This window comes from Chaetodon auriga, chromosome 13 (genome assembly GCF_051107435.1).
Source record: "Chaetodon auriga isolate fChaAug3 chromosome 13, fChaAug3.hap1, whole genome shotgun sequence".
NCBI classification, from domain to species: domain Eukaryota; kingdom Metazoa; phylum Chordata; class Actinopteri; order Chaetodontiformes; family Chaetodontidae; genus Chaetodon; species Chaetodon auriga.
In genome coordinates this window covers 7968813-7994877 of record NC_135086.1, presented here as the reverse complement: position 1 = coordinate 7994877, position 26065 = coordinate 7968813, and the positions used below count along the sequence as shown (strand labels likewise).

At 43.8% G+C, this 26065-nt stretch overlaps 1 protein-coding gene across 1 annotated transcript; it reads left to right on the top strand.

Moving 5' to 3' along the window:
* The first annotated feature begins 4009 nt into the window (after nt 1-4009).
* On the top strand, nt 4010-12831 carry LOC143330325 (UDP-glucuronosyltransferase-like). Its single transcript, XM_076746809.1, has 5 exons — nt 4010-4930; nt 5821-5952; nt 11319-11418; nt 11531-11750; nt 12207-12831. The coding sequence occupies exons 1-5, from the start codon at nt 4070-4072 to the stop codon at nt 12487-12489; spliced, it is 1596 nt and encodes a 531-aa protein (XP_076602924.1). The 5' UTR covers nt 4010-4069; the 3' UTR covers nt 12490-12831.
* The last annotated feature ends 13234 nt before the right edge of the window (nt 12832-26065 follow it).

Here is a 26065-nt window from a genome sequence, read left to right as displayed (position 1 = left end):
AGGGAACCACAGGACTATCCACTGCTTTAAAAAGCAAAGCCAAGCAGTTTCATTAGTCTCACAACTATTTACACTATTTTCTGTTTGGTCTTTTGGCAGGTACCACTGTGTGCACAACTTGGTTTTTCTTCTTTAATATGACGCAGAGTCTGTCGTTTGGGTGGTTTATTGATGAAACAGTGCCAGACCATAAAATGTTAATATGTGCTGTCTAATCGTTACAAAAGTGCACACCAGACTTTCACTATTACATTTGTTATCTTTATTATTGTGCAGAATGCACAGTAAGAGAAGAGCTAAGGCTTAAAGAAGTAATAGGACACAGTACTGCTCCCTTCTTACTAACTGCTGAAGTCGCCCCCTCCAGTATACTGGTGTTTGTTACAGTGTGCAGGCTGCAGCTGCAGCTTACAGTATGTTGTGCTGGTTACCCTCTCTACCTGCCTTGCACAGGCTGGGGTCATGCTGGTGGAAACCTCATAGCTCTAGCAGTATTGGCATGTCTTCCTGCTAGTAAGGAAGCTGTTTATTATCAGTGGAAATATCTGTAAAGAGCTGACAAACTGCAGCAATGGTCACTGAAAAGACTGCAGTGAGTTCAAAAGCTGTTTATGTTCAAAAAGCTATATTTCTCATCTTTTGCAGCGTCCGTTTGTATATCCTAAATCTTTCATCATTTCACTGAGATACATTTAACATTCGGTCTTTTTTTCTTTTCTTTTCTTTTTTTCAAATTAGCAGCTGATGAAATGACGACTGACTGCCAAAGATCCCTGCCTGCTCTCTCTACGTGTGTACTGTATTTTGCTTTGTCTGACTGCATGCGAGGGCCAAATAAACCTAGAAGCTATAAGACTTTTTAAAATATGACTTGAGATCTGAATTGAGAGTATGTTAAGTTTTTCTCCATAAGACTCTGGTAACAAAAGCAACTGCAAATGTTTAAAACTTCACAATGAAAGTCAAGTGGACCGTTCTTTGTGATCTGATCATTGGTATCAGAGATGACTCTACAATCTAAATCTAAATGAATGGGACTGCTGTTGCCATGAAGTTCAACATGTTACAGTACCAGATGTGAGGTAAGTAGGTCATATGAGTCAGGCCGCTAATTTTCCTAATATTAACAGCTTAAATAGTCTTATGGTCACAGAGCCTGTCCTCACCAGAAATACAGCCATGTAGGTCAACATTGCCAGCAGGTTACTAAGACTCATATTTACATATATTGTGAGGCAGTGACCTCAGTGGTCGTAGTAATTATGACAGGAGCAAATGAGTAAGTCTGAAAGCATAAAGAGCAAGAAAGGCTGCACATGGAGGACGGTGGAGTGGATGGATGTGTGACACATAATGTCACATCACGTATGTAACAATATTCCTATTTGATTTCATGATCTCTTCCTAAACCTAACCAAGATGTTTCAGTGTCCAAACCTAACCATGAAGTGTTGATGTGTACACCTAAACAAACTGCTGGTCTGCTATGACCAATGTCCGCCCTCAGGCATGTCGCTCATGTCTGTCTGTCTGTCTGTCTGTTCTCCTGTCTGTCTGAAGCTGGGTGTGGTCTCCTACGCTCAGCTGGCTCCCTCTAACCAGTTGCGCACCTGTGGCGCATCAGGCTGATTAAGCCAGCAGTATTTAACGTCATCTTGGCTCTCGGCTTTCAGATCGTCCTGATCCGTCCTGTGATTTTTGCCAGTCTTTCCCTCTCATGTGCTTTCTCGAACTTTATTGTTGGATTTTGTTTGGACTTGCAATACTTTTACACGCAGTCGGCTATTTTCATAAACGGACATTTCACCCTCTCCATTTTCAAAAATAACAGCGTGCACACGTGTCCGTTTTCAGAAAACTTTTCGTTTACACTAACCCGTATATGTGTGCCGTCGACGCTGGCAGTGACGCAGAGCGGCTCTTCGGGGGGGAGTTGTTTCGAAATTGCTGACCTTGGAGCACTCATTGGTCTCTGCTCCTCAATATAATAGATCAGCTGTATTTGCTCATGCAAACTTACGAAAAGGGTTTGTGCCAACATAAATGTGACTGCTACTCTAAATGCATCCATGATCACCACAGCCAAATGAAAATGTAAACATAGGTCGCACTTTTGGCGCAGGTGCAAGTTCTAATGTGACGTCGGCCACCTAAAACGCCGTTTTTCTCCGTTTACATGCAAACGTGCAACCGAAGTTTTCCAAAATCTGCACTCTAGCCGGAGTTTTTAGAATGCACCGTTTTCAGAGGCGAATCTTCCGTTTGCGTGCAAACGAAGGGCACAAACGAGGGGAAATGTCTCCGTTTTTCGAAATGTCCGTGTACGTTTAAACGGGGCTTGAAACTCATGTGTACTGGTTTTGTTTCGGTGCCACGTCCAGTGTCTGCTTTTGTTCTGTTTTCCTCCATTCCTTGAGGGTTGATCTCGTTTTGTTTTCCACTCCTTTTGAGTACGCTCTTTGTTTATTATATTGTTTAAACAAGTTACCTTTGTTTGTTATCTTGACTCCGGTCTGCATTTCCAAAAAAAATATTCCAGGCTAAAGCTTAAGAGCAGAATGCCACATCACTGATGTTTGCACATCCTCATTCTGTCTCTCTACACTGTGTGTACACAGGAAACGTTTCAGCTGCAGTTTGCCGTCTTAGAGAATTATTTCATGTTTAATCAAAGCAGCTGTATTAACCTACTGCTGATGCAAACCGAACATTTCTTTTTGCTGCAGCTTCGCATGTAAAGCATTTAACTGGCTGTCAGTGAACTTACTGATATCGTTCATCAAAAATATGTCTACAAAACATGACAGCTGCGATTTTTGACATTGTTTCATAGCAGGTCAGTCAGGCAGTAATCTTGTTTGTACACAATGAAAGTGACAGAAGTAATTCTGTGAAAAATGAACAAATGCTAAAGAGAAGTTAAAATCCTGCTTCTTTCTTCACTTCCACACTCCAAGCTGATCGCTTCATGGAATGGACATGCTTGTCGTATTGTCAATCTTGGTTGCAGAAATTATTTACCCCAATCCTGATTTGGACAAAAGTAATCGTGTCTTCTCTCTTTTTTTTTTTTTTTTTTTTTACATCAAAAGGCAGTCATTACGCTAAATCTGTAAAAGCATGTGTGCTGCCCTGACAGGATTCTGCAGTTAGTCGTATACTTTGTGGAGAAATTAAAAAATAAAGCAGGGAGAGCACATATTCTTCAAATCACTGTAGGCCTATTTGTGTTCTTAATTAATTCGAATGACTCACTAGCTGAGAGTTTAACTCAGTTACACAACCAGTGCAACAACTGCTGCTGTAAGATAAGATAATGGAAGACAATTACACAATTGTCTTGATGTTATGATCCTAATCCAAAGAGGGTGTTGGTGTCCTGTTACAACTGCCTTTGCACGCCATCGGTCTCTTTACAATGACATGTGTGCGTGTGAGTGGAAGGTAAAAGAAAAAACACATGCACACTCAGTGGCCTCCTTTTCTGGGGGAGGAGAGAAGAAGTAGCCAGAACAAACAGAGAGGACTTTGTGCCAGTCTGCACATGCATGCATGCCAACATGACTTGCAAGTTTTACTGATTGTTAGGATCCACTACTGGAGGAAGTAGTTTCGTGTACAAACAACGACTGCAATTAGCATAATGAATGAATGGAATAAAGAAAACTAAACTTATTTCTGTTGACATATTTTACTGGGCAGAGTATGTACACCTGAACTGCACATAAGAACAAAACTGAATTGCAACTTCTAAACATAATAAATGAAAATTGCATGATGTTGATTGAAAGTGAATATACCAAGGCAGGATAGCAAAAACATGAGGGGAAAAGAAAATATATAAAGTTTCATAAGAGAATGATTAAATGGAGACATGCTCCGAATACAAGCCTTATCCACAGATTCCACAGAGAATCTCTGCTCTCTCTCTGTCTTGTGGTACTTGCATAATAGCCCGCCTACAAATACAGCCTGAACTTCCTGCAGAATTTAAACACACACACAAGCACCTCTAACCAGCTACCACTAGTTCTCACAGCAAGCCAGCTTGCAGTACAGAGAGGAGGCAATGCGCAGCAGGGTGTGGTTTCCTACGCTGGGGCTGGTGGCCTGGCTGTGCTGCCTCAGTCTGGGGACCGTTCAAGGGGGGAAGGTGCTAGTTCTGCCTGTGGATGGGAGCCCCTGGCTTAGCATGAAAATACTGGTGAAGGAACTCATCCGCAGGGGCCATGAGGTGTTGGTGCTGGTGCCTGAAAGCAGCCTGTTGATGAAAGGCTCAGAGAGCTACAAGACTGAGATCTACCAAGTGCCCTATACCAAGGCTGAGTTGGATGCGATCTTCGATGAGCTGAGGGAAGGAGTGTTCCTCAAGCCACCAGAAATCACAGATATGTTCATCAACGTGCAGCGTTTGATGAACTATGTTTCTATACAGGTGAAAGGTTGCGACAGTTTGATCAACAACCAGACTTTAATAAGCCGACTGAGGGAAGAGGACTTCGATGTCTTGCTTACAGACCCGTTCCTTCCCTGTGGCTCCATCCTGGCTCATCTGTTTTCCATTCCAGTTGTTTATGTCCTGCGTATGCTTCCCTGTGACCTGGATTCAAAGGCTAACCAGTGCCCTACTCCTCCTTCCTTTGTTCCTGTGTACTTCTCTGGTAATACAGACACCATGACCTTCCCGCAAAGAGTCAAAAACATGGTCATGTCTATTGTAGAGTCCTACATGTGCAGAATAATCTATGTTCATTTTGACGATCTGGTCAGCAGGCATTTAGGAGGCAGCATGACTTATAAGGACCTCATTGGTCATGCTGCTTTCTGGCTTCTCAGATATGACTTTGTTTTTGAATGGCCCAAACCTGTCATGCCAAACACAGCTTTTATTGGAGGTATCAACTGTGCAAAGAAAGCTCCTCTGCCTGCGGTGAGTATTTAAAGAATGCATGCTAGAGCAGTAAACATCTGGATGAAGGCAAATGCCTTACATTAAGCTTTGATATTCTAAAAGCTGCACTGAAAACCAGAAAAGCACCCCTAGTAGCTAATATTAACAATTGATCAAATGCCAATGTATAATGTGAGCAAGGTCACTCATAGGGATCAAGTTTTGGGGAACTATCAACCAATTCTGCAGCTTTACGAAGCATTTGTCTCTTTTAGCTCATTGATTTGGTGGCCCGCAAAATCACTCTTCTTCAGCAGCAACTGGTCAATTAATTTCAGGGACAAAAATGTTCTGGCAAAGTTGGCAACTATTTAATAAACATAGTAGATCATCTAGTAACTAAAGAGCTTGGTGTTTTTCAAAACAGAGTCAAAAAGAGAGTGAAAACTGTATTTTGATTCACCTGTGGCCCAGAAACACAACCACAAATTAGTGCTAATGTAGCGCTGTGTCTGCATGATGTGTAAAAAAGTAAAAGCATATAGGTTTGCTAACATGTTGGCAAAAATAGCTTTGTAAGGTGATGTGTTTAATATATGCATGTTTCAGCTTGTCTTCTTCTGTTTGTGCACGGTGTAAAATACTGGAAAGAGTCAGTGTGTGAAATCTGAGTCAAGAAAAGCAGATTTCTGGACTGTGTCAAGCATAATCCAAGAAAAGAGTTAATGAGCACTGTGGAAACAGGTAGAAAATACCCTACAAAAGCAAAAAGACTGTGCTTGTAAGATCGCTTGATCGGGTGTAGTTTAAAATAAAAAGATGAATAGATCTAACCTTTTATTATAAGTAAACAGCCATACAATCTACAAGCTGGGATTTTCTTTCATGTTTCTGATGGTAATTTTTGTGTTTTTCCAAACTCCCTGCAGGATTTGGAGGAGTTTGTGAATGGCTCGGGAGATGACGGCTTTATTGTCTTCACCCTGGGCTCAATGGTGCCCAGCATGCCTGACGACAAGGCTAAAGAGTTCTTCGATGCCTTTCGGCAAATGCCTCAAAGGGTAACAATAACCGTTAAAGATTAAATCACTTTACTTTTTCACTTCAACAACCGTCATCAGTCTATGCACAGAACGCTATGGATTACTTCTGTTAGACTGCTATTTGTTCTCTGCAAACAAAACACAAGTTTCTAACTGCACAAGCACAGCAAACACATTAGCCGGAGATTTCAAACTCAGCATATTCAATTCAATATTCAATATTCCTTTATTTGTCCCGCGAGGACAGCAGCATCAGTAGAGCAGATTAATATAAGAAGTGCATGCAAATTAGAAACATCAGTATATATACAAAAGAGCGAGAATTTTAAAGAAAAAGAAAAAGAAAGAAATTGTAAAAAAAATTGTAAGAAATTGTGAATAGTATTTACAGACTGTTATGTACATGTTTTATTGCCCAGACTATTGCACTGATTACTTGGAGCAGTTTTTATTGTACAGTCTGAGAGCTGCAGGGAGGAATGACCGGCGATACCGCTCTTTCACACACTTTGGATGTAGCATCCTGTCACTGATGGAGCTCCTCAGTGCAGTGAGTGTGTGTTGGAGGGGGTGGGAGTCATTGTCTGTCATGGAGGACAGCTTGGCTGTCATCCTCCTCTCCCCCACCTCCTCCACCACTTCCAGAGGGCATCCCAGGACAGAGCTGGCCTTCCTGATGAGCTTGTCCAGCCTCTTCCTGTCAGCTGTTGTGATGCTGCTCCCCCAGCAGACTACACCATAGAAAATGGCAGAGGCCACAACAGAGTCATAGAAGGTCTTCAGGAGTGCCCTACGCACCCCAAAAGACCTCAACCAACTGAGCAGATAGAGTCTGCTCTGTCCTTTTTTGTAAAGTGCAGTGGTGTTATGAGTCCAGTCCAGTTTGTTGTCCAGATGAACACCCAGGTACTTCTAAGATGTCACCATCTCAATGTCCCTTCCCTGGATGTTCACTGGTGATGGTGAAGAGTGCGGGCCCCGACGAAAGTCCACAACCAGCTCCTTGGTTTTACCTGCGTTAATCAGGAGGTGGTTCTGCTGGCACCAGTCCACAAAATCCTGAATGAGTCCTCTGTATGACCTGTCGTCCCCATCTGTGATGAGGCTGACAATGGCAGAGTCATCAGAGAACTTCTGCAGGTAGCAGGTGGGTGACAGGTGGGAAAAGTCAGCTATATAGAGGGTGAAGAGGGTGGGGGGCCCCCACACTGCAGAGGACAGTCCCTGACACACAGTCCCGTGTCCTCACATACTCACTCACATGATTCTTTACAACCTTGATGAGAGATGATGGCGCCTGTGTGTACGGCTGGCCGTTTGCTCCTCCTGCCATATTTGGTGTTTTTACTGTTTTTATCCATCGGCACTAAACAGATCGAGTCTCTGTTGGTGTATGATCGCCAGTCCCTTTTGTTTCTCGGGCAAAATGTCAGAGATGTAGATGCGTTTATTCACGGTGGACAGAATACTGTGCCTCCGCTCTTGGCGGCCATTCCGCGTCACCTGTACCGGGCCCCGGCCCTACGTTCCCGGCGGAAGCGTCCCCGGCGCCGCGGCAGACGCAGCGGTCGGTTGGTGAGGCTGAAACTCCAGCTGGCATGCCCTTCGTCCATTTCCCGGACAGGATATGGATTATTCCCTCCTTTTTCTGTGCCCCGGCGTTTCCTGGATCCCATCGATGCCTGTCTGGTACCTGTCTCCGGCTCACCTGTGGGACCCCGGCCCCGCCGCCTCTGCCCTCTTCGGCTCTCTGAGCGCGGGGTGAACCACCGACTTCTCAGGACGCTGCCCCGGGCTCCCCGATCCACCGGATCACAGGCCCCGGCTACCACCAGGGTTGGCTTGGTGAACGCTAGATCCCTCGCGAACAAGACCTTCATCGTGAGGAATTTCTTCAGCTCCCGTGGCCTGGACTTCCTCTGTATGACAGAGACCTGGATCAGTGCCGGTGAGTGCAGCGCTCTGGTGGAACTTCTACCTGCCGACTGTTCCTACTTTAACTCCCCGCGGATGTCTGGTCGTGGAGGAGGAACGGCGACGATCTACAAAAATAACTTTAAATGTAAGCAGCGCACCGCCTCGTCCTCTTTTTCTAGCTTTTAGGTGACTCTATTTGAGGTGGGTCGCTCCGACCCGGTGCTGTGCGCCGTCATTTACCGACCCCCCAAATATAATAGGGATTTCGTAAATGACTTCGCTGGCCTACTGGCCGAAATTATGCCCAAGTATGACCGTGTTCTCCTTCTCGGGGATTTTAATATTCACGTGTGTTGTCCTGATAAGCCCCTGGTGAAGGACTTTTTAAGCCTTATTGACTCTTTTAATTTGGTGCAGTGTGTGTCTGGTCCCACACATGAACATGGACACACACTAGACCTTGTCCTCTCTTATGGCTTATCTGTGTCTAACTTGGAGATCTGTGACGATGTGATTTCTGATCATATGCCTGTGTTGTTTGAAGTTACTTTCTCCTGTGCTGAGGTTAAATCTAGCGCTCCTGTTCAGAGACGTCGGATTTTTAACTCTCGTACTGCCAGTCAGTTCTCGGTGGCTTTTGATCAGCTCTGTGTCCATCCTGCTTCTGTTAACACAGAGGAGCTCAGCTCCTGGTTTCACTCCTCCTGCCGAACCATACTGGACTGGGTGGCTCCATTAAAAACTGTGCAGCCCAAAGCTAAATCTGAGCCCTGGTTTAACGAAGGAACTCGTGCAGCTCGACGGGAGTGCCGCAAGGCTGAGCGCAAGTGGAAGACGGACAAGCTGCAGGTTTCCTTCCAAATCCTAAAGGACTGTTGGCGCTGCTACCAGAGCACTGTTAAAGAGACCAAAAGGAAATACCTGGCAAACATCATTGAGTCCAATCGTCACAACCCACGTGTGTTATTTAAAACCATTGACACTGTTCTTAATGCCCCACAGCCTGTCAGCTTGGAGGCATCTCCTGAAATGTGCAATAGCTTCCTGCACTTTTTTATTGATAAGGTTGCTACTGCTAGGGCTCTCATTTCAGCTCCTGCATCTGATCCCTCTGACCCCGTTCCATTTTCTGTAACTCTTGATAAGTTTGAGCCCGTGACTCTGTCGTTTTTAGAGGAACTGGTTGGCCATATTAAGCCATCAGGTTCTCCCTGTGATGCTGTCCCTCCTCGTCTTTTCAAAGAGGTTTTCCCTAGTATAGGGGAGGCAGTGTTAGCTATCATTAACAGCAGTCTGTCTTCCGGTGTTGTTCCCCTAAGTTTTAAACATGCAGTGGTGCAGCCCCTACTTAAAAAACCTGGCCTTAATCGCTGTGTCTTGGCCAACTTTAGGCCCATCTCTAAGTTGCCTTTTATTTCTAAAATTTTGGAGAAAGTTGTCCATGCTCAGTTAAAATCCTTCCTGGATGAGCACGGTGTCCTGGAGGTCTTTCAGTCCGGTTTTAAAACCCTGCATAGTACGGAGTCAGCTTTATTAAGAGTTTTTAATGATATCCTCCTGGCTAATGACTCTGGTGACCTTGTAATTCTGGTTCTGTTGGACCTAACGGCAGCTTTCGACACTGTGGACCACAACACCCTGTTGGCTCGGCTACATCACCTAATGGGCATCCGTGGTACTGCACTGGAGTGGTTTAAATCGTATCTGGCTGACAGGAGTATGACTGTAAGCCTTCAAAATTCTGAGTCCAGCTCTGCTCCACTGCTGTATGGGGTTCCACAGGGGTCGATTTTAGGGCCCCTGCTCTTCTCTCTGTACTTACTCCCTCTGGGCTCCATCCTCAGAAAGCATGGCATCTCGTTTCATTGTTACGCTGATGACAGTCAGATATATGTGCCACTGAAAAAGAAAAATGCCTTCTCCCTTACACCACTTCTGTCATGTCTTGAAGACATCAAAGCCTGGATGGCGTTGAACTTCTTAAATTTCAATGAGGAAAAAACGGAAGTGATGGTGTTTGGCCCCAGTGGCCCTTGTGAACCCCCACCTGTTGACTTGGGCCCTTTGGCAGGCTATGTTAAGCCGACAGTTTCAAACCTTGGTTTTAAGATGGACAGTGATTTTAGATTGGACCGGCAAATTAGTGCTGTAGTGAAGTCCAGCTTTTTCCAGATTAGGCAACTGGCAAAAGTGAAGCCTTTTCTTGCACATCAGCACTTTGAAACAGTAATCCATGCCTTTATCACATCTCGGCTGGATTACTGTAATGCACTTTATTTTGGAGTCAGCCAGTCCTCCCTCGCGCGCCTCCAGCTGGTGCAAAACGCAGCTGCTCGCCTCTTAACTGGGGTGCGTAAGAGGGAGCACATCACTCCCATCCTGGCCTCCCTCCACTGGCTGCCTGTGCACTTTAGAGTCCATTTTAAGATTCTTTTATTTGTTTTTAAATCCTTACATGGTCTCGCCCCGCCTTACCTCTCTGAGCTCCTTCACCCCTATGCTCCTGCTCGGTGCCTCAGGTCAGCTGATCTACTGCTCCTGGAGGTACCGAGGTCAAAAAGAAAGCTCAGAGGGGACAGAGCCTTCTCTGTGGCGGCCCCCAAATTATGGAATGAGCTTCCGTTGCTTATTAGACAAGCCCCATCACTGTCCACTTTTAAAACTCGTCTTAAGACACACTTTTATTCCTTGGCTTTCAACCCCACATGAGACTCTGCCTTGTTTTAGTGTTTTATGGGTTGCTTTTATTTATTGTTTTAATGTTTTTGATTGTTTTAAAAACAATAAAACATTCATTTTAGTGTTTATTTCTGTTTTATTTTACTTATTTTATTGTTTTTATTGTTGTACAGCACTTTGTTTCAGCTGTGGCTGTTTTTTAAAGTGCTATATAAATAAAGTTGAGTTGAGAGTTGAGACTATGGGCAGATGGAAAGGTAGTCCACTATCCAGCATGTGAGGTGTTGGTCCACTCCCGAAAGTTCCAGCTTGTTTCTCAGGATGGCTGGCCTGATGGTGTTAAAAGCACTTCTAAGGTCCAGGAAAAGGACCCGAACAGAGCTCCCAGGCGATTCCAGGTGAGATAGAGCTTGATGGAGGAGGAAGATGAGGGCATCGTCCATTCCGATGCCAGGCTGATACACGAACTGCAGCGGGTCCATGGACGAGCTCACCAGGGGGCGCAGGTGGGCAAGGACCAGCCACTCCAGGGCCTTCATGAGGTGGGATGTTAGGACCACCGGCCTGTAGCACCTAGGGTCCTTGGGATGTGGGGTCTTTGGCACAGGTACCACGCAGGATGTCTTCCAGAGGCGTGGCACCCTCCCCAGTCTCAGGCTCAGGTTAAACAGATGTCCAATGATCCCGCTCAGCTGATCAGAGCAGGATCTGAGGAGCCTGGGACTGAGGCCGTCCGGTCCTGCAGCCTTCCTGGTCTTTAACCTCCTGAGCTGATTCCTCACCTGGAGGAATATATATATATATATATGAGATACACTGGAGTCCCACCTGTAGCTGTATCCAAGAACGTCAAACTTCTGAAATGGTTACCTCAGAATGACCTCCTCGGTATGTTTATCCAGAAAATGTATGCAGTGCTCCCATCATATCATAAAAAACTAATTCAAACTAATCAAAGTGTATTCTATTGAAATTACCCGGCTGTTCCTGTGCTCCTCAGCCCACCCCAAAGCTAAAGTCTTCATCACTCATGGAGGTAGCCACGGCGTCTACGAGGGTATCTGTAATGCTGTGCCTATGGTGATGTTTCCACTGTTTGGAGACCAGGGGGACAACGTGCACCGCATGGTCAGCCACGGCGTTGCAGAGAGGCTCACTATTCATGATGTGACAGCTGAAAAACTGTTGGCTGCACTGAACAAAATCATCTATGAGAAAAGGTAAGATGGAAATCAGAAAATTCTCTATACATACAAATTAATGGTGCCCTGTGTTTTCTTGTAAATAACAAAAGCTGTGTTTACGGTCAGCGTTGCTCACCAAAATGCATTGTGGATATTTCTTTTTTTATCTATTTATTTATTTTACCTTACATCGTTCACATTTGACTCTTCTTCTACACAAAATGGACTAATGAAAAACACTGCGATACCAATAGATTTATCAGTTTGTTTTAATTGCTGTTCTTTTAGCTGCGATACCAGCAGTGTCAAACAGACTTGGCTGCAAATCAGGACTAATCCTTCTCTGTAGACTGACTTAAATCTTTCACACCTGATTTTCTAAATTTACAGTGTAAAGAGAATTTTGCCAATGTGTCCGAGGTGATAAACTGCCGGCCTCATGGCGATCAAAACTGTTAACCTTTTTTCTTTCAAAATATCACTTCTCTCCAGGTACAAAGAGAAGATAGTGAAGCTGTCGCGGGTACACCTGGACCGTCCTGTTGAGCCTTTGGACCTCGCTGCTTTCTGGACCGAGTTCGTCATGAGGCACAAAGGAGCCGCACACCTCAGGGTGGCTGCACATGAATTAAACTGGATTCAGTACCACTGCCTGGATGTCATCGGCTTTTTGCTCATTATTCTCCTAACTGTTCTGTGGGTAACACTCAAATGCTGCTTGTTCTGCACCTGCAAGTGTTTGAGGAAGGGGACTCCAAAGAAGAAGAAAGAGTAGAGTTTCTAATGCAAAATTTCTTAGATTTACTAATTCTGTAATGAAGTGAATGTTGGAGGTTGAAACACTGCAATCACATTTCAAACTGCTGTAATCTATATACTGTGATGTATGTATGAACTGTATATGTATATATGCATATATATGTGTGTGTATGTATACATACATACTGTGAATATGTACATGTTTGTGAGTGTGTTATGTTCCTGTATGTAGAATATCTCTGTGTGTGTGTGTGTGTGTGTGTGTGTGTGTGTGTGTAAAATCTCAGCCAATATGCTCTGTTGGTACATTGTCATGTGTAACATGATGCTGGCAATGACTGACTGAAGCCATCTTCCAGGAAACAAACAAATAAAATTGTCTTTTTAAATTAATGGATTTATTTGCAATATTTTTGCCAAAGACCAGGACAAAAATCTGAGATACACTTTGAAGTGGCCTCCTGTGATGTGCAGTCCTTGCTGCAGTCCGTGCTTTTATTGGCTGCAGGAGTTGATTTTGGTCATTGAGGATGGAATAACTTACTTTGTTTTAAAATTGTTTATTTCTTATGTACAACACATGGGCCAATGCATTCGACTGCATTCACAGACTTTTCCTTACCCGAGCATTTTGGGTAATAAAACACCCTGGGCCCATAGCTCTGTCTAATTTCTGTATTTAAGCCACAGAGGCTGATGTCTCACTGTCAGAAACTATAAGGCAAAGTAGGATTTATTTTGGTTCTGCTTTTAACTTGCACCTCATCATTTTAGTTTCATCAGAAAATCAACTTGTTTGCTGCCAGACTACAGCACGAGCTAACCAACAGGTCATGTTGTTAATACTTTTTATTTAGTACCCATAGCAAACAAGAGTAGCCAATAGCCTGCTAGTTAGCAAGATATGGCTATTCCCTGAAGGAATACCTGGAAGCTGATTGATAAAACCACAGTCAGGGTTTGTCAGTGAGCAGCAGTCGTCAGGAATGTGCATGAGGGCTTTGAGAGGCTGTTAGCAGGGAACCAGAGGGCCGTCCACTCTTATTTACAAAGTGAAGCCAGTGATCTCTCAGTCAAAGATCTACTTGTGATCTGCTGTTAGCTTGCTATTAACCAAAGCTGAAAGCTGACATGAAAAATTGTATCCTCTGTTTATCATCATACATCACTTTGATATTCATTGCAAAATTTCCAACCTAAGTGAGCTGCAGTTAATGTATCAGAGGGCTCTCAGAGGTGGATAGCAGGGAACCACAGGACTGTCCGCTGCTTTAAAAAGCAAAGCCAAGCAGTTTTATTAGTCTCACAACTATTTACACTATTTTCTGTTTGGTCTTTTGGCAGGTACCACTGTGTGCACAACTTGGTTTTTCTTCTTTAATATGACGCAGAGTCTGTCGTTTGGGTGGTTTATTGATGAAACAGTGCCAGACCATAAAATGTTAATATGTGCTGTCTAATTGTTATAAAACTGCACACCAGACTTTCACTATTACATTTGTTATCTTTATTATTGTGCAGAATGCACAGTAAGAGAAGAGCTAAGGCCTAAAGAAGTAATAGGACACAGTACTGCTCCCTTCTTACTAACTGCTGAAGTCGCCCCCTCCAGTATACTGGTGTTTGTTACAGTGTGCAGGCTGCAGCTGCAGCTTCTGTTGTGCTGGTTACCCTCTCTGCCTGCAGGCTGGGGTCATGCTGGTGGAAACCTCATAGCTCTAGCAGTATTGGCATGTCTTCCTGCTAGTAAGGAAGCTGTTTATTGTAAGTGGAAATTATAAGCTATATTTCTCATCTTTTGCAGCGTTCGTTTTTATATCCTAAATCTTTCATCATTTCACTGAGATACATTTAACATTCGGTCTTTTTTTCTTTTCTTTTCTTTTTTTCAAATTAGCAGCTGATGAAATGACGACTGACTGCCAAAGATCCCTGCCTGCTCTCTCTCTACGTGTCTACTGTATTTTGCTTTGTCTGACTGCATGCGAGGGCCAAACAAACCCTTCCTGAGAGTGCAAAAACACTGGAGTTACTCACATCAAAGGAACATTAAGAACAGCGAAGCACCACCATGGAAGAGTAGAAGCTATGAGACTTTTTAAAATATGACTTGAGATCTTAATTGACAGTATGTTAAGTTTTTCTCCATAAGACTCTGGTAACAAAAGCAACTGCAAATGTTTAAAACTTCACAATGAAAGTCAAGTGGACCGTTCTTTGTGATCTGCCATTGGTATCAGAGATGACTCTACAATCTAAATCTAAATGAATGGGACTGCTGTTGCCATGAAGTTCAACATGTTACAGTACCAGATGTGAGGTAAGTAGGTCATATGAATCAGGCCGCTAATTTTCCATCTGAAGTGTATTTTGTGCACACAAAATGCCTACAACTCCATCTAGTGGTCAGTGGACAGAATGGAACATGCTGTCTGGTTTTACCAGCTCCACCGAAAAGCCTCTGCTGCTTTTTTTGTTTCATGTGTTTCATCATACTCAAGAAATGTAACTTTATTAGAAATACACTTGTGTGGGGGGTTAATCAGACATCATTCTTCCACACTCCCTCACCAAGTACATCATTCAACTCCCTCCTGCTGGCATTTTCTGCAGTAAATGCTCACTTGTTGGTTATTAAGGGTTTAAAATTTAAAATGAAAAATAAGACCTAATATTAACAGCTTAAATAGACTTATGGTCACAGAGCCTGTCCTCACCAGAAATACAGCCATATAGGTCAACATTGCCAGCAGGTTACTACGACCCATATTTACATATATTGTGAGGCAGTGACCTCAGTGGTCGTAGTAATTATGACAGGAGCAAATGAGGAAGTCTGACTTAGTATAAAGAGCAAGAGAGGCTGCACATGGAGGACGGTGGAGTGGATGGATGTGTGAAACGCAATGTCACATCACGTATGTAACAATATTCCTATTTGAATCCATGATCTCTTCCTAAACCTAACCAAGATGTTTCAGTGTCCAAACCTAACCATGAAGTGTTGATGTGTACACCTAAACAAACTGCTGGTCTGCTATGACCAATGTCCGCCCTCAGGCATGTCGCTCATGTCTGTCTGTCTGTCTAAAGCTGGGTGTGGTCTCCTACACTCAGCTGGCTCCGTCTAATCAGTTGCGCACCTGTGGCGCATCAGGCTGATTAAGCCAGCAGTATTTAACGTCATCTTGGCTCTCGGCTCTCAGATCCTCCTGAACTGTCCTGTGATTTTCAAGTTTTGCCAAGGCTTTTCGCCAGTCTTTCCCTCTCATGTGCTTTCTTGAACTTTATTGTTGGATTTTGTTTGGACTTACACTACGTTTACATGAAACCGGCTATTTTCATAAAAGGACATTTCACCCTCTCCGTTTTCAAAAATAACAGCGTGCACACGTGTCCATTTTCAGAAAACTTTTCGTTTACACTAACCCACGTATGTGGCTCTTCGTGTTTGGGGGGGAGTTGTTGCAAAATTGCTGACCTTGGAGCACTCATTGGTCTCTGCTCCTCAATATAATAGAACAGCTGTATTTGCTCATGCAAACATACGAAAAGGGTTTGCGCCAACATAAATGCGACTGCTACTCTGAATGCATCCATGATCACCACAGCCAAATGAAAATGTAAACATAGGTCGCACTTTTGGCGCAGGTGCAAATTCTAATGTGACCTCGGCCACCTAAAACTCCGTTTTTCTCCATTTACATGCAAATGTGCAACTGAAGTTTTACAAAAATCTCGACTCCGGCCGGAGTTTTTAGAATGCATCATTTTCAGAGGCAAATTCTCCGTTTGCGTGTAAACGAAGGGCGCAAACGAAGGGAAATGTCTCCGTTTTTCAAAATATCCATGTACGTGTAAACGGGGCTTGAAACTCATGTGTACTGGTTTTGTTTCAGTGCCACGTCCAGTGTCTGCTTTTGTTCTGTTTTCCTCTGTTCCTTGAGGGTTGATCTCATTTTGTTTTCCACTCCTTTTGAGTACGCTTTTTGTTTATTATATTGTTTAAACAAGTTACCTTTGTTTGTTATCCTGACTCCGGTCTGCATTTCCAAAAAAAATATTCCAGGCTAAAGCTTAACAGCAGAATGCCACATCACTGATGTTTGCACATCCTCATTCTGTCTCTGTACACTGTGTGTACACAGGAAACGTTTCAGCTGCAGTTTGCCATCTTACAGAATTATTTCATGTTTAATCAAAGCAGCTGTATTAACCTACTGCTGATGCAAACCGAACATTTCTTGTTGCTGCAGCTTCGCATGCAAAGCATTTAACTGGCTGTCAGTGAACTTACTGATATCGTTCATCAAAAATATGTCTACAAAACATGACAGCTGCCATTTTTGACATTGTTTCATAGCAGGTCAGTCAGGGAGTAATCTTGTTTGTAAGCAAGGAAAGTGACAGAAGTAATTCTGTGAAAAATGAACAAAAGCTGAAGAGAGAAGTTAAAATCCTGCTTCTTTCTTTACTTCCACATTCCAAGCTGATCGCTTCATGGAGTGGACATGCTTGTCGGATTGTCGGTCTTGGTTGTGTAGCCGGTCTGAGAGTTTTTGCACAGCTTTTGTAGTCAACAACCACAAAGTCGTGCAGCACTTGCCCAAACATCACATCGACAGGTAGCTTTGGGATTCGCCCAAACACAAGCTGGAAAGGGGCATGTCCTGTGGTCTCATCTACCATTGCATTATATGCAAATGTCAGAGTCTGTATTTGTTGAGGCCACTTGTGTTTCTCTTTAAGAGGGAGAGACCGCAGCATACTGCCAAGCGTCCGGTTGAACCTTTCAGTCCCTCCAGTCCCCATTGGGTGATATGCTGTGGTACGAGACTTGGAGGGGCCAGAAAGCCTGAGCAGTTCTGCCACAAGCTCACTCTCAAAATTAGCTCCCTGATCAGAATGGACACGTTCAGGAAACCCGTACACACATAAGACATGATCCCATAATTTCTTAGCCACTTGTTTTGCAGTCTGATTTGTGCATGGGAAAGCATGGGCTAACTTGGTGAAATGGTCTGTTATGACAAGAGCATCAACACTACGTTGTTTGCTATCCTCTGCACTCCAGAAATCCAAACACACAAGCTCCATAGGGGCAATAGTTCTGATCCTTTCAAGGGGGGGCTCGAGCAGAGGGCTGCGGAGTTTTGGCCAGGATGCACCTATGGCAGCACCTAACATACTCTTTTACATCCAACTCCATCTTGGGCCAAAAAAAAAGCTGTCTCGCCAAATGCAATGTTCTTTCCTGCCCATGATGTCCTGCAATATCATGGATGCCATGTAATGCTTTCTGTTTGAGGCTTTCAGGCAAAACATACTGGTGTCTCTTGTAGCAGAACTGGTCTGTAGCTGACCCTCCTCTCACCTCTTTGCATTGCTCAGGAGAAGTGTAGTGATAAAACAATCAGACTTTTAAGAGTTATTGACCATCTGGAAGGTTCACAGAAAGGTGCGAACCCAGGCAGAGACAGGATGTCTGGTTTAGAGAACCTCTTCTCACACCCTTTCAGGGCAACAAGAGCCACTGATAACACTTTTACTTCTAATTTACATCTGGTCAAGACGTTCTCATGGAGGTGCTAACTCTTTCTTGATAGCCCATGGGAGTTAAGGACAATAAAACTGCCTGGATGGACGAATGCCATGTCTCAAAGGAATCTTCCAACCAGATAATGCTGATGGGTTGTAAATTAAACATTCCTGAAGCAAACTGTTCTGTATGTCTGTGTGCCTTTTTGCTTAACCTAGCAAATTAACCAAATCTCAATGTTTGATTTAACCGTAGATGTTATTACATTGCTAAGCTCATGATCTGTACAATAACAATGCTTTCCTGGTTTTCCTAACTTACAGGATGACGAAACTGTGAATTTAACTATTTCAAAGGTTTTCTCTGAGTTTCTACCATGTAACCATACTGCCATCTAGAGGTTCATAGCGGTTAGGTTGAATGTGCTTAGCGGAAGACATTTATTAATACGTAACTATAATAGCGATAATCGTTTCGGCAAATATAGTCTGCCCTTCTTTGTTCTTTCATCATATTAAAGTTGTTATACCCTTAGTCATCATGTTTATTAGGATTAGTATTAGAAAATGTTACCATGTTCATTGTTTAATGTTGTCGTTATTCATAAGAATTGTCTAACGCATGTAGTGAACACGCATGTCGTTGTTGAAGTGCCATTGAAAATTGATCATTTAAAATATATTCGATTGACCATAGTGAGAAGCAGATGAGCCCTGTATGAATCATTAATTAATTCTCGCTCTGTGAAATGAAATCACATTGCGCGTCTGCGAACCATCCTACATGCGTGACGTCCTATTGATTAGACACGCCCTGGAGCGAGGATAAAGTTAGCCGCGCGCAACAGACGCCAGTTCGAGTCTTCTTTAGTTTTTGTTTCTTCTTTCTTCTAGTCTCGTCTTCAGTTTTTCTTTAGTCTAGTTTTCGTGTTAAGTTCTTTGTCTTTAGTTTTCAAGTATTTTTTTCCGCTCCGTCGTTTTCTCAGTCTTTTTGTTGCTGCTCACAACTACAGAGTGGCCTGATTTAATTCTGCAGAAAACGCACTTTTCTAATCTTCGTGAAACTTTCATTTTTGCTCGCCACGCCAAGCCGCATAATTTCTATTTTTGTTGTTAAAGTCTAGTCACGTAATAATAATTTTGAAGACATTTTCGACCGGCCATCGAAGAGTTTCTCAATCTTATTATTAGTAATCAAAAGCCTTGCCAAACGGCCAACAACTAACTGACCGCACCGAAGACCTGTAGCCTGCTGCTGACCCGCTGGTCCGGGTTAAAGAACCATCAGAAGCCGTTCCTCGTCTGTAACCGACACCGAAGACCCTCAGCTCCGGAGACATCCCTGTCCAGCACCAGTTCTCATCAGTGGTTCGCTTGATTCGTCCAGCAGACTGCTGTACGGGCCAGAGTGACGGACTACGAATCGGAGCCTTTTCGTGTTAGTTCGGGGCAGACATCTACAGGAACATCGCTGACAAAGTAGGCATACTTAAGCGGTTTTGAATAAGAGTTGGTCCGTGAGGTTGAGATATTGTCAATTTGTTTAAATTCTCTAAATTTTTCATTCAACAAATTAACTTCATATTCGCGTCCCCATTTTCCTTTAAAAACCTACTTCTCACTATCGCCAAACTCATTTTACCATTCTCGTGCCATAAGTTCCTCTGTGCAGTGTTTGTGTTAATTTACCTCATCCATATAATCTATCGTATTATTCATGATTCATTTCATTATTGTGTTTAATAAATAATCTTTTGCATACAAGTCGTTGTCAGACGGTGTCCTTTTGAGCTGAATATAAGCAATCCCTGTACTGAGAGTTTACGCTTTAGATTATCAGACTGATCTACTGTTGGTTCATTCGTTCACTACATCAGCATTACTAGATATGATATATAAAATCCTTCTTAGCTGAGGAAGGTTGGTGCCCGGCAAATATTAACGAATGTAACATTAATTTAGAGGTAATTCCCCTACACACGCTTACTGACGTGGTCTTTGCTGACACGATAAAGGACGCCATTGTGAACCTTGAGTCTCTCCCACTGTTTTAGGAGCGCCATAGCTGTGACATTAAATCCTGCTCTCTCACGCCTGGAAGGGCGCTTCCTTCGGATGACAAATGGCATGACTAAAGAGATGGTAGGATCAAGCTCTTGGCTGCGCTTGAGCTCCCCTAATCTGAACATGGGGAGCGAGTCTTGCCCAGGCAGCAACAGGTCCTGGACAGACTGAATCAGTCCCACAGCTCTCGTTTCAGTGGGGGCCTCCCACTGGTCATGAACATCCAGAAGAGCTTTAACAGACACAGAATCGCAGGAGCATTTTGAAAGGACAGACTGGGACCTAAGGTATGGTGTTTTAGGTCGAATGTGAAGGCGGCAAGCTTAGACACCCAACGCTGTTCGCACGCATCGAGCTTAGGCTTTGTCATGATATAGGTAAGAGGGTTGTTCTCGGTCCATACGGTAAAAGAATGACCTCTTAACCAATGACTGAATTTCTCGCACACACTCTATTTTAAAGCTAGGAACTCAAGTCTGTGAGCTGGGTATTTCTTTTGAAAACTGCTCAAGGTCCTGCTGGCAAAAGCAATGGGGCGTGCTTTTTCTTCACCAGCTAGTATCTGTGAGAGCACAGCTCCAAGCCCATCCAATGAAGCATCTATGGATAAGATCAGAGGCCGGGAAAAATCAGGGTGTGAAAGGACGACGCAGTTCAACAGACTCTCTTTTAGTTTACACAGGGCCTCATCACATTCACCTGTCCAATCAGAGGGCTTAAGTTTTCTGTAAGAGCCTGCGTTGGAGTGTGACCTGACTTTCCCACATCTCTTCTGTCCATCAGTGAGAGCAAACAGTGGCTTAGCTACAGAGGAACAATTGGGAACAAAGTGTTTGTAGTAAAATACCATTCCCAAAAAGGACTTAATTCTCTTAACTGATGGCGTACAGCCATCATCTTCCATCAGGTCCATCTTTGACATTTTTGATATGACCTCAACCTTTGCTGGGTCCACAGCCACACCGTTACCATCTATGATGTGACCCAAAAATCTGACAGAGGATCTCATCAAGTGGCATTTCTCAGTTTAAGGTTGTGGAGTCGGAGTCGCTGGAAAACAACGTCTAACCTCTGCAAAGCCTCCTCTTCAGTGGCTGCAAACACAAACAAATCATCAAGGTAGCACAACAGACTGCTAAAGTTCAGATCGCCAAATATGCTAAGCATCATTCGCATGAATGAAGCAGGGCTGTTGCACAGACCTTGGGGCATTCTGTTGTACTCATGGGGGTCGTGAATGCAGTGAATTTCTTGTCCTCTTCTGCCATCGGAATATTATAGAAGCCAGAGGTCAAGTCCATGGTGCTCAAGTAGGTGTTTCCACCCAGGGCGGCCAGGCAGTCTGACTGGTGTGGTAGCGGGTGTGCATCTTTGAGGGTTCTCGCATTCAGCCACCTAAAATCAGTGCACAGCCTCAAACTGCCATCTTTTTTCCACACCAGTACAAGAGGTGAGGCATACTCACTCACTGATTTCCTGATTATCTCCTGTTCCTCCATTTCAGAAAAAACTTGTCACAGTTTCTGGTAATGAGCGGGTGGAACCCATCGGTAGGGAAGGCGAAACGGTCTCTCATCAGTCAGTCGAATGCGGTGCTTGAAACCTTTTGCCTCACCACAATCCAGTGCATGTTTTTTGAGAAGATGTCATTGTACTTTTCAAGCAGCTCAACCAGCTTTTCCTTCCCTGTTTGGCCACAGTGACTCTGATCAATGTCAATGTCTGTAAGCCCAACCTGCTGAAGTCGGGGTTTGAGGTCAGTGGGCTTTGCATCATTGTATTTTTTCTCTTGTTTGCCATCTTCAGGTTGGTTGGTGCCCTGAAAAACCTCAAAATCCTCCACAGCTAAACAGGGAGACACATCTGCCAGTTTGCTGTTTCGCTTGAGGGTGATGGGCTTGTTTGACGTGTTAGTAACTTTCATGGGAACCCATCTATCACCCCACAATGGTGCGATGACTCGACCAACCATGATGTTACGAGGCATGGACTTGGATGAGGTCGGCTCAACAATCACTGTGCTGCCTGGTGACATGGGGACATTATTTGGCAATTTACCCCAGACTAGATGTTCTTGTCTTGCCAATAGGGTGACTGACTGCTGGAGCTTAACTGTCCCAATCTTGTCTGGGAGCTCTTCTCCTCTCCACCGAGATGAGTTCGCCATGAGGTCAAGGAACTGTTCACATTCTGGAAGGAGACTGCCACTGGACACAAGGCGCCAATAGTCACTGGTCATTTTCAGCTGATGGATGAGGAATCTAATGACATTTGTGCCTATGATTAAGTCGTCACATTGACCTGGTACCACAAGGCACAATACAACTCTCTCCATACAGTTCCATTTCCACTTCATACATACACTTTGGTCTGGTTAGCGTGCCTCCACAGCCTACTAGAACAACCTCCTGAGTCAAGGGAATGGATTTTGAGAGAACACCTTCATTCAACATCGTGCTCTGCTTGTTCACTGAATGTGCAGGCCATGGAACCAGAGCCAAGCATCCCCTGCACCTGGAATGTGTTATTTATGTCAACAGGGGTGTAAAACAGTTCATCAAAAGGGCCCACTCTCTGTGTGTTCTGCACTATTACCTTAGCACCAGCTGGTGCTGCTGCACATGCTTTTATATAGTGCTTTTAAACATCACCACTGTTGAGGGTTTCTTCTTCTTTTGTGCCCACACATCCCCTCACCCAATGTGGGCCAGCTAGTTTAAAGTCTGGGTGTTCTGTGGCTGGGAGGTATGCTGGTTGTGGCCTTGTTGGCGATTTGGACTTTTTTTCTTGATGTGGTTGGGCTCAAAGCATGCCAAGCAAAGACGTTCCTGTTCACAGCGCGCAAGAGTGGAATGCTCTGGGGACTGGCAGACCTTGCAGGATCGATGCTGGAACTGTTGGGGGGGGGACTGCTTTGTGGACAGTGTGGTTATTTTGTGACAGTGCACGGTCGAAGAGACTGACCAACATTCTTAGGCAGTTATCATTACAGGGGGTGCTGACTGAGCTATTCTCAACCCGTAGAGGTGACTCTCCTGGGTGGCATGTTGTTTCTGAATCATCAGGTGCAGGAGCTTGGGCATGAGCTCTCACTGATTTAAAGCACTTTGGTTTGGAAAGCACCTGTTCTTTCATCTCAGTTTGGTATCGGTTAATGTGCTGCTGGATCTCACTGGCCTTCCACTTATCTGGTGCTTTAAACTTGAAAACGGCAGCAAGAGTGGGATCTGGGCAGTATTTAACAAACATCATGGCTGCCTCCTGACAAAGATCTTCCATGTGTCGGCCAAGCCTTTTCAAGCCCTCCTCTGTGGCATCAACTGCCTTGTTCAGCCGAAGCCAGTACTCTACAGGGGTCTCTCCTGTCACAGGCACAGTGCGGTAGAAATCAGCCATGGGCATACAGGAATATGTCACTTCACTGAAATGCTGCCTGAGAATGTCATAGATAATTTTGGGATTTTCTTGGGATTTCAAGGATGGGCTGCTTCTCAGAGTTATTCTCACAATGTCCTTTGCCTTGTCCATTAGCTTAGACATTGTTTCAGTGTGCTGTTCTTCAAGGGGTATGGCTTGTTTCCTGAAGTACACTTCCATTAACTCTTCCCATTCGCAGACTGTGTTTTTGTCAGACCCATCTCCTCTGAACACTGGAGGCTCTCTCACATCTGACTGTAGGACTAACTTTGCACCAGTCAAGTTAATTGGAGTCTCTGGGTAGTGGTCCTGCACTGCTCTGAGTTTGTGTGCCACTAGCACCTCTTTCCTCACTCTCACTCTTTAACTGCTCTCTTATAGTCTGTCCTACCTGCTGAGCAATATGTGTTATCAGGTTATTTAAAGCTGGGTCAGTTGTAACTGGGAAACCTGAAAGTGTATGTTCCTGATTGGGACTGGAAACTGCATTATCAGGTATGCGTGTGGAGCAAAAAGCTGGGGAACCTACACTAGCCGCAGCTCGGGCTGGGGTACTGGGTAAACCACTGATAAATCTCCCCCTTCCAACACCAAAACTAAAACTGTCATCTGAAACTTTTTCTTCATCAACTTTTCCCAAAACATGTCATTTTCAGGCTCTTTTTCAACAGTTAATTGTACACAATAAAATACAACAAAATGACTGATTTGCCCTTTAAACTTGAAATTAATTATTTCAATTTTCGTTTTTGGTTTTAAATTACCTTACAAAACTGAAAATTTCACTTATGCTACTTGTTACACGTAGCAACCTCCGGTGACCAAGCTGGTGTTGATCCAGAGCTCCAGAGGCGATGACAAACCAGTCTGAGGCGGTGTGGATCCGGGTCACAGCACCACTGTAGCCGGTCTGGCCTGACACGCCATGCTGCTATACCCTCTGCTTTGTGTTTAGATGCAATGTGAAGGAAGGAGGTGGGACCAGAGATGTCTTGCCAGCCAGAAGGATTTTTAATTCTCTCCTCAAGAGCGCATCTAGCGACTGAGGAAAGTACCGCGGATTCATAGGAAATGATGTCGGACCAGAAGATCGGGACTGCCAAAATAAAATGCCAATATCAAAATAAAAGCTCCCTAATATGAATTATCTACAGAAAATAGTCATTTACCAGCACAACATTAACAAAATGGGAACTAGGGGATGTTTGGTGAAATATAATCTATCAAATGAACACATGGGCTGCAGTTGCAGAAATTTTTTTCCCCAATCCTGACTTCAAATGGGTCTGAGAGGAGCGGCTTTCAGTCACTGTTCGACCATCCCACAATTACTTCAGTTGAGGCACTTTATCAACTTTAGACTCTTTACAACCTCCAATTGTGTCTGGGCAAGTTTACAGAGGCCATCATTTTGTAAAAGGTTTGTTTTCCCCAACCACACTAAACCTGAGACTCGTTTTTCCAGATTTACCCACTCTGTTAGACTTTTTATAGATAAATAAATAAATAAAGCAAAATTTCCAAGCATGAACGAGAGAAATAAAGGATGTGCTTTTAAATGTAACTGGCTTTATTTGGACAAAAGTAAGTGTCTTCTCTTTTTTTTTTTTTTTTTTTTTACATGAAAAGGCAGTCATTACACTAAATCTGTAAAAGCATGTGTGCTGCCCTGACAGGATTCTGCAGTTAGTCGTATACTTTGTGGAGAAATGAAAAAATAAAGCAGGGAGAGCACATATTCTTCAAATCACTGTAGGCCTATTCGTGTTCTTAATTCTTTCGAATGACTTACTAGCTGAGAGTTTAACTCAGTTATGCAACCAGTGCAACAGCCGCTGTTGTAAGATAAGATAATGGAAGTTGGATCCGAGGGTAAAATTCCACAAATTACACAACTGTCTTGATGTTATGATCCTAATCCAAAGAGGAGGGTGTTGGTGGCCTGTTACAACTGCCTTTGCACACCATCGGTCTCTTTACAATGGCATGTGTGCGTGTGAGTGGAGAGGGAGGAAAGAAAGGTAAAAAAAAAAAAAAAAGAAGAAGCAGCCAGAGTTGACGGAGAGGACATTGTGCCCGTCTGCGCATGCATGCATGCCAACATGACTTGCAAGTTTTACTGATTGTTAGAGTCCACTGCTGGAGGAAGTAGTTTCGTGTGCAAACAACGACTGCAATTAGCATGATGAATGAATGGAATTGACATATTTTACTGGGCAGAGCATGTATGCTTAAATTGCACATAAGAACAAAGCTGAATTGCAACTTCTAAACATTAATGAAAATTGCATGTTGTTGATTGTAAATGAATATACTAAGGTAGGATAGGAAAGACATGAAGGGAAAAGAAAATATATAAAGTGTCATAAGATAATGATTAAATGAAGACATACTCCGAATACAAGCCTTATCCACAGATTCCACAGAGAATCTCCGCTCTCTCTCTGTCTTGTGGGACTGGCATAATAGCCCGCCTACAAATGCAACCTGAACTTCCTGCAGAATTTAAAAACACACACATACATAAAGGCACCTCTAACCAGCTACCACTAGTTCTCACAGCAATCCAGCTT

Coding starts and splice junctions, on each gene's coding strand:
- LOC143330325 (XM_076746809.1), top strand. CDS start 4,070: ATGCGCAGCAGGGTGTGGTTTCCTACGCTGGGGCTGGTGGCCTGGCTG. Junction 4,931..5,820: donor AGAAAGCTCCTCTGCCTGCG/GTGAGTATTTAA, acceptor AACTCCCTGCAG/GATTTGGAGGAGTTTGTGAA. Junction 11,419..11,530: donor ACCTCAGAATGACCTCCTCG/GTATGTTTATCC, acceptor TGTGCTCCTCAG/CCCACCCCAAAGCTAAAGTC.